At 52.5% G+C, this 8,663-nt stretch overlaps 1 protein-coding gene across 1 annotated transcript; it reads right to left on the bottom strand.

Moving 5' to 3' along the window:
• Nucleotides 1-491: 491 nt before the first annotated feature.
• On the bottom strand, nucleotides 492-5,972 carry FEZF2 (FEZ family zinc finger 2). Its single transcript, XM_034408798.3, has 5 exons — nucleotides 5,717-5,972; nucleotides 4,201-5,108; nucleotides 3,532-3,666; nucleotides 3,187-3,319; nucleotides 492-1,204 (listed from the first exon to the last, which is right to left on the bottom strand). Exons 2-5 carry the CDS (start codon nucleotides 5,104-5,106, stop codon nucleotides 918-920), a joined length of 1,461 nt encoding a protein of 486 aa, XP_034264689.2. The 5' UTR covers nucleotides 5,107-5,108; nucleotides 5,717-5,972; the 3' UTR covers nucleotides 492-917.
• Between the last annotated feature and the right edge of the window lie 2,691 nt (nucleotides 5,973-8,663).

Below are 8,663 nucleotides of genomic sequence, written 5' to 3'. Positions count from 1 at the left end.
CCCCTCCTCCTCCAAAGACCCCGATGGAGATGGGGAGCGAGGAAGCTTCTCCTAGTCCCACCCTCTGCTGGGAAACCCACCCTGGGCCGGCCTGGGCCGGTCGCTCCTCTTTTTAACCTTTTGCTCCGAATCGCTCTGGCTTTACACGCGAACCGCTTCGGAAACTCCACTCCTGTTCAGCTGAGGCACTTCTTGGGACAACAACTTCTACTGAAAAGGGAGGGGATGCGGGGAGGAGAAAGGCCCGTACACACAAAAGGGAAGATTTTTCTTTTCTAGGCCTTGGGGGTGGGGGTGGGGAGCGGTAGGCTTCGGATTCTTCTGCTATTACAACTAACAGAAGAGAATCTACGTCGCTAAGGGTTCAACTCTGGCGTCCACTACTTACCACCATTGCTACTAATAAATTGGACCAATTACTAATAAATAATAAATTGTATTATTTCTTCTTTAAAAAAAATAAACCGTAACTCTAGGAGGGGACCTGGAAATACGACTCACATTAAGCGATTTTTATTGCCTGGAAGATGATATATTCCTTAATTAATCGAGTGGACATTAAAATTTAAATTTACAGTCCTCTATATACATATTTGATCGGCCGGTGTATTTTGTCTTTACAATCCTGGAAACACTCCTGGAATCCGTAGCAGCAACAGAGTATTAAATTGTTTTTTTTTCCCCCTTCCTTCCCTCTCGCAAGGATATGTATATACTTACATATATACATATATGTCTGCATTTATGTTTGCATCCTTTTTTTTTTTTTTTTTTAATTTTGACACGCGTACCAAAAACCCCGGTCCTTCTCTCGGGCTTTGTTTCTGGCCTTTACGGTCGCTCCAAGTCTTGGGTGGAGGAACAAGACCTCCGCTCCGTCGGCCTTTGCCGTGCGCGGGTGCTGCGCTCGGGCACTTTTAACTTGGTCCGGTCCTGGAGAGCTCTTTGGAGGAAGGCACGGCGGCAGCGGCGGCGGCCGCAGCGGCGGCGGCGGCGGCCGGGTCGTGCAGCTTCCGCACGTGTTTCTTTAAATCAAAGTTCCGGCAGAAGCCTTTGCCGCAGGTGAGGCACGTGAATGGCTTCTTGTCGTTGTGCGTGTGCATGTGGAAGGTTAGGTTATAGATCTGGTGGAAGGCTTTGCTGCAGACGCTGCACTTGTACTGCTTCTCGCCGCTGTGGGTCAGCTTGTGGTTTTTGTAGTTCCCTGCCGGGGGAAGCAAAGAGGGAGAGAGGGTGAGGGAGAAAGAGAGAGAGAGGGAGAGAGGGTGAGGGAGAAAGAGAGAGAGGGGGAGGGAGAAAGAGGGAGAGGGAGAGAGGGAAATAGAGAGAGGGAGAAAGAGAGAGGAAGGGAGAAAGAGAGAGAGAGGGAAAGAGAGAGAGGGAGAAAGAGAGAGAAGGCGAGGGAGAAAGAGAGGGAAAGAGAGGGAGAAAGGGAGAGAGAGAGAGAAAGAGAGGGAAAGAGAGAGGGGGAAAGAGAGGGAAAGAGAGAGGGGGAAAGAGAGAGGGAGAAAGGGAGAGAGAGAAGGAGAAAGAGAGAGGGAGAGGGAGAGGGAGAAAGAGAGGGAGAGGGAGAGGGAGAAAGAGAGGGAAAGAGAAAGAGGGAGAAAGGGAGAGATGGAGAGAGTGGGTGAGGAAAGGGAGAGAGGGAGAAGGGAGGGTCAGCAAAGGAGAGTCGAAGATTGCAAAGGCGGGCAATTCCTAAGAGGAAGATGTTTGATTTGGTTCTTGAGTTGGCTGGGTCTTAGCGCAAGACCCTGAAACCAAGGAACTCCGCCGCACTACAAAGCGAACCAGCAAAAGCCCAAGTTCAAACGAGCCAAGTTCAACCCCCCCTCCTCCCCCAAGTTATCTCAGAAATGTCCGTGGCTCTGTTGACGGAAGGGACCTGCTGCGGGGCCCGGCGTCTGATGCCGGCGGCAGCAGCAGCAGTAGCTTCCACCCACCCACCCACTCCCACCCGCCCCGCTTTCTTGGGCAGGTTTCCCCGGCCTTGTAGGCTACGGCCTCTTTTGCAGGGGCTTCATTAGAAAGTGTCCTGCAAGGGACAGTCAAGAAGTTGTCAAACTCCATCTTTGTCAAGGCCACGCCGCGATGCCACTAACGAATTAAAAAATTAGAGGCCGGGTCAGCGTCCTGACCCGGAGCAAATGGGAGAACCTGGATGGGGATCGGCCGGGGGGGGGGGGGGAGAGAGAGTGGTGGGGGGGGGGAGAAAAGGGAGGACCGGGACGCGACACCTCAAACTTAACAAAATTGTGTGGCTGAAAGGCAGAAGAATTCCTAGCAAAGTCAGGGAGAAACCGTCCTGTGCTCTTTGGGAAGTTTTATTTTCCCCCCAAAACTCTTCTCGTTTAAGAGAGTTTGGGAACCTCGAAAGAAAAACAAAAAGTACCCAAAGACTCTGGCGACCTTCTTTCCCGCAGCGCCCTTCGAGGGAAAAAAAAAAAAAAGGCTCTCTTTGCCGATTTAATTTCAGGCAAAGAACACGATTTCACTCCAGATTCCGGCACTTTCTCCTTTCCTTGCTTTAACTCTAGTGCGCGGAAACCTGGGCTTTTACTTTCCCACTGACATTCAAAGGAGTTATTAATCTTTCGGAGTGCTTTCATCCTGGCGGGATCGTGCCCTAAAGAGGACTCAATTTATTTTCCCAGTTTTAATGACAAGTGACAGGACTGAACTAGTCTTTCGTGGCAGCTCCCCTCCTTCCTCCCATCCCCGGGACGTTCGAGGGGAGGGGGGGGTGTCACCTTCTGGTAACCTCAAAGTCCGCTCAATTCCGCCGCTACATTTTGGAACGCCGGAGACCCCAAGATTCTATCCCGAACGTTCGCAGCGTTCTATATTAAGGACCTTCGTCTCCACTTGAAAGCCGAAATTTTGATCAGACGCTTAAAAAAAATCGGTGGGAAATTCTTTTTTTCCCCCCAACCTTCTTCTATTCTCCCCACGTAACACACGCAGATCTCCAGTTTGCAACTTTGGCGTTCTCCAAAAAACGAATTTGTTTTTTTTTTTTTTTAAAGAAAAAATATATAAAGCGGCTTTCCTTTCGGAAAAAAACCAGAATCTTAAGGATTCTTAATGTTTTTTTTCTTTCCCACCCTTCCCGGGAGCTCTTCTGCGATTTAAACGAACAGATAGACGCACGCACAGAGGTCCAGAACGAGGGCCTGATCCAAATACCTTTTTGATGAAATCCTTTGCCACAAAATTCACAGACGAAGGGTTTGTAGCCGGCGTGGATCCTAATGTGAGTGTTTAGCGTGGAACTCCTGTTGAAGGCTTTCCCACATTGATTACACTTGTGGGGCTTTTCCTGTTGGTGGAAAGGACAGTTAGCGGCTGCTCTTTAAAATCACTCGTGGCGTGTTTTTTTTTTTTTTTTGCCTTCGGAGAGACCATCTCCAAAAAAGCGTGGCGCTTAAACTCAGTTTCCCATCCCTTTGCTTTTTTTTTTTTTTTTTTTAATTAAAGGAAAGAGAAATACACACCGATCGGGCGGGCATCTCTTTTTAAGACCCAGCGTACCTGCGTGTGGATGATTTTATGCCTACAGAGCGTGCTGGCCTGGCGGAAACCTTTCCCACAAACTTTGCACACGAAGGGCCTGGCTCCGGTGTGAACAGGCATGTGCCGGGTTAGGTTATAATGGGCGTTGAACACCTACAAAGAAAGACAAGGCAGGGAACTTTTTTTAGGCCGAAGCACGGAGCTCTCGCCACGTTTAGCCTTTCTAAACCGGCCGGCCAGCCCGAAGGGGGCTAAAAAAGGCTGGGTCTGCTGTTTCGTTTTAATGCCCCCCCCCCGGACCATGCTCTCTCTTCCCATTAACCTCGGGGCCGCCTCTTTCACCCTTTGCAAAACGGAACCACCGCGTGTTGTTGCGGAGTTGTTGGGTGCCAGTCTTAGGCGACTTAAGCTATGAGTTATCTGGCCCGCCGAAGATTGCAAGGGGGCCAGGACGAGCAGCCTGCTTTGCTTGCGTGTGCGGGAGTTCGAAACCCCGTTTTGCACAGGATGGCTTGGTAGATCAATACAGGAGGCGAGCGCGGAGACCCACCCACGCACCCCCAATTCAGTCCTCAGCACAACCGCGTAATAATTAGGGAGCTACATTGTGGGTCACCTAGGAGTGATGGGGAAGAAGCCTAAGGATGGCCCTGTCTTCCCGGGAAAGCCGGGGAAAGCGCCCCGTACCTTGCCGCACACTTCGCAGGTGAAGTTTTTGGGCTTCCCGTCGGCCGAGGTGCCGCCTCCGCCGCTTCCTGCGCCTGACCCCCCGCCCAGCTTGGCGTGGTGGGCTTTCCCGCTGGGCCTCTCGACGGCCAGGCTGGAGTTCTCCTTCATCACCTGGTCTAGCTGGCCCGGGAGGCGCTCTTTATGGGGGTACTGGGGGTTGGGGAACTTCTCCGGCGGGGCCAAAGCGGCCAACTTGGCATTTTCCAGCAGGAAGAGTTTCTGATGGGCGGATAGGGCGGCTGCAGCAGCCGCGGCGGCGGCGGCGGCCGGGCTCGGAGAATGCAGAAGGCCGGAGGCGAAGAGTTGGCCCTGTAGGATCTCCGACGGGTGGTAGGCGGAAGAGTCCAGGCAGTTGAAGTAGTAGAGGCTAGATCCGTTGGCCGGCAGGGCCAGAGTCTGGTGGATGACTTGGGGTTTGATCACCCGGCCGGCCCCCGGCAAGGAGGCTTGGCCCAGGGGCGGCGGAGGCGGGAGCTCCCCTTTGCAGCAAGCGCCGCAGTTGCTCTTGCAGAAGGCGCCCGTCGAGCCTCCCAGCGCCGCGGCCCCGCAGTGCCGCAAACTGCCTTTCCAGAGCTCCGAGTAGTTGAGCAGCGCCTTGGAGGGCATCTCGTAGGCCGGCAGCGGCTGGACCGGGATGACGCCGGGCAGAGGCGAGCAGAGGCTTAGCAGCTTCTTGGCGGGAGATTCGCTGGGCCTGGCCTCGAAGGCGGCGGCGGCGGCGGCGGCGGCGGGTTTGTGATGGGGCTCCGAGCCCTTGGCCATGATCCGCTCGATGGAGAAGGCCAGGCTCTTGGCCGGGTTGGCGGCTCCGGTCCGGATGCAGGCGGAAGGCATGACCGTCTCCAGCGAAGCCGACGAGGCCATCTCTACGTGGAGAGCGGGAAGGAAGGGGAAGGACGGCAAAGGTGGGGATCCGCAGCCGGAGGTCGCCCATAAAAAAGGACAGAGCAAAAGAAGGAAGAAGAAGAAGAAGAAAAAGAAGAAAGCTGAGAAGTCAAGCTCAATTCGACTCGGTCCTCAGCTCAGTCTTGAAGACAACATCCATTTTAATAAGCGCCTCTTTTCTTTCTTCCTTTCTTTCTCTCCCTCGCTCGTTTCTCTCTCTCTCTCTCTCTCTCTCCCCCCTCTCCGCATCCCCTCCTCCCATTTACATTCAAATGAACCCGGCTGCGCGCAGGGAGGACCAGACCGCTGCTCATTCATTCAGCAGAACGCGCGCCAGGGGGAAAAAAAAGTCGCCGGCAAACTCCCGCAAGCCTTTAGGTGCGGGGAAGCCGAGACGGCCCGGCCTGGGATATTGGCTGGGAGAGGGGGGGGGTTGTTGCAATAGATAGGGAGGCAAGGCTGCCCACCACCCCCGCGACCTCTTTCGCTTAAGAGTGGTGGCGTGACCCCCGAGAAGGGGTGGAGGGGAAGAGGAGGTGGAGAAGGGGCGCGTGTGGGTATATATGAGCTCGGCCTGGGGGTGAGTTACCTTTGCCCGACGCATCCGAGCCCCGCAGTGTAGCCGCCCGGTCAGACCTGGATAGCAAGCATCTTCCCGAACGTCTCTGGCATTTCAAGCTGACATCACATGAAGTCACTTCAAGCCGAGTGAGACGGGATTTTGGCCACCGTGCAGGCAGGCGGGAAGCGAGAGGGAGGCAGAAAGCGGGGCGAGGGTTTCTTTTCTCAGCCAAACGTTCAGCCCAGGTCTGGACGGATGGGAGGGGTGAGCAGAATAAAGGAACTCCCCCACCCTCCCTCCTTTCCAATTTAAGGCACACCCTGGATTTCTTCTGCGAGAGTCTTTCCAAAGGGAAGAAGGGGTGGGGGGGGAAGGGGAGGTGTGTGGGTTGGGGATGGGGATGGGGGGGGGGTGGAGAGCGACTTGCAAACGCCGAAGAGTCGTTTTGCATGTGGCAAATTAAAGACGGAAAGTGCTATTCGCAAGTTGGGCGCCAAGCAAATCGCGCAGCGAAAAATAAAAATAAAATAAAATAAAATAAAATAAAAGCCTCCCAGGAGAGGCGAGCGGAGCTGTATTTATTTGAACCAAAAGTGAGAAAAAGGAGAGGAGAGGAGAGGAGAGGAACGAGGGGTTCGGGAGTTGAGTTCTCGCTCCTCGTTTCAGTTGGGACAGCGCGCTTTTCCATCAGATCTTTTGCAACAAGGGGAGGGGGGGGGAAGTAAAAAAAAAAAAGTCGGCGGGAAAACCCAGTCTCAATTTAAGGACCGGCCGGCCCGCCTCCTCGCTTTTGGAGAGCGCTTCGGCCGAGAGCAGCTCCTTTAATTAGGTCCTGGAGGCGTAAATACGAATTAAACGCCGTTGAAGGCTGGCACCCAAAGTCTTGCCTTTCTATAGACCCGACCACCTGCTTTTGCCAAAAGACGAACGGATCCAGTCAGGCTAGCGAACAAACAAGCAAACAGTAAACAAACACAAACACACGCCCGACAACTTTCTCGAGCGAGGTGGGGGTTTTCACTGGGGCGGGGAAGTCCCCCTTTCCACAAAACGCAGGACTAAAGTGTCACTGGCCCCTTCGCTCCTTCTCCCCCCTTTCTTTCTTGAGTTTCTTTGTGTGCGTCGTTTTGATATTTATTTCCCTTTTTTAAAAAAAAAATCATAATAACGCGCCTGAGGTGTTTTGTTTTGTTTTTTTTTAATTATTCTTCTTTTCCTTTCTCAACCTGAAATAGGGAAATTTGCCATTATCAAAGGATGTGGAGAAAAAAAAATCAGAGAAAGGAGGAAACAGAGAGAACTAGAAACTTGGAATAGGTTTGTGTATGTGGGGAAGGGGAGGTGTGAAGAAATGGTCCACGTTCCACCTAGCGGGTGGGGAGGGGAGGGAGAAATGGAGAGACTGCCTCGTTTTTCGGGAATTCAGCCCCCTCCCCGCGATTGGGAGCTTCTGCTGCTTCAAAACTCCTTCAATAGGCGAGACTCTCTAAAGCGCGGCGTGGCACCTGGTTTTCTCTTTCAACAATACTAGAGACGGATTATTGGGAGAGGGAGGGAGAGAGAAAGGAAGGACGGGGGGGGGGAGAGAGAGGCTTTCGCAGTAGGCAAAGTAAGGCCTGAATACCGCCTACCCTCCTTGTAATTTTTCCTTTTAAAAAAAGGGGGGGGGAAGGATACTTGGGAGGACTCGCGCTTTTTTGTAGCTTTAACAAAAGTTGGCCAAAGGCCGGCCATCCGGATCGAGCAGCTGTTTTCCCGTCTCTCTCGCTTTCACCCTGGGGAACAACACCACGAGCCCTCCTGGAGAGGAGGCACCGGCCACAACACCAACATCTGGGGCGGGGGAGAGAAGAGCAAAGGCTCTTTCCCCCTCCCGTTTTGTTCCTGGATCTTTTTATTTATTTATTTATTTATTTATTTATTTATTTATTTATTTATTTATTTATTTATTTATTTATTTATTTATTTATTTATTTATTTATTTATATGCCGCCCTTCTCCGGAGACTCAGGGCGGCTTACAATGCGTTAAGCAATAGCCTTCATCCTTTTGTATATTTTATACAAAGTCAGCTTATTGGCCCCACAAACTGGGTCCTCAATTTACCTCCCTTAGAAAGGATGGAAGGCTGAGTCAACCTTGAGCCTTGGCGAGATTCGAACTTACTTGAATTGCAGACAGCTGGTGTTAAATTACAGTGCTTTTAGTCTGCAGAGCTATCCAGGCTCCTGAATCTTAAGACACCTTTCAAAAGGGCGCGGCGGATAGGATCCTTCGAGCGGATAGGATCTGCTTGAAGTTGGAAAAAAGCGGAGGGACTTTTTAAGAGTTCCAGAAGGAATCATCACTTCAGCGGCTTCGCTCTCTTCGGCTACCCCTCACCAAGTGTTCGAGGGGAGGAACAGCTGTCTGGTTCTCTTAGGCTCCGACGGGATACACAACATCAGCTTTCTCCTCCACCCCCCCTCCCCAGCGTCGCTCCCCCCCCAATTTACGCTGCTAGTGCAAGTGAGCGTTTGATTGCTCTTTTTTTAAAAGCCACGTTTCTAGCCCTTATGGTTGAGGCTCGAAAGAGGCGGTCGCGCTTGCCCTTAAAAGCAAGCTGAGCGACTTGTGCCGCCGTCTCGGGTTAGTTAGCGCTGGCCTCGCACCGTCTTTGAGTCTCGGGTTAGGCTCGTAGTTGGTGTGCGAGAAATTCGGCTTAACCCACGCGAGGGAACCTTCCGGATGAATGGCTCGGAGTTGGGAACGGAAGAATATTAAGCCTCCGGAGGGTCTCTGAAGATGTGGGCCTGACCTCTTAACAAGTGCGGTCGGTGGGTCCCCCAGTTCCTAAAGTGAAGGATCTCAGGACGCCTGAACCTTAAAGATGCGACTTTTTAAGAAGTCACATCTCAGAAGTCGCCCTCTTGACCAGAAGATCTGGGGTGGGCAAAGAAAGATCCGAATCTTCCCACAAGGCCTTCGGTTACTT

This window comes from Pantherophis guttatus, chromosome 2 (assembly GCF_059756535.1).
Source record: "Pantherophis guttatus breed Tessera chromosome 2, ASM5975653v1, whole genome shotgun sequence".
NCBI classification, from domain to species: domain Eukaryota; kingdom Metazoa; phylum Chordata; class Lepidosauria; order Squamata; family Colubridae; genus Pantherophis; species Pantherophis guttatus.
This window is presented reverse-complemented; position numbering and strand designations above follow the sequence as displayed.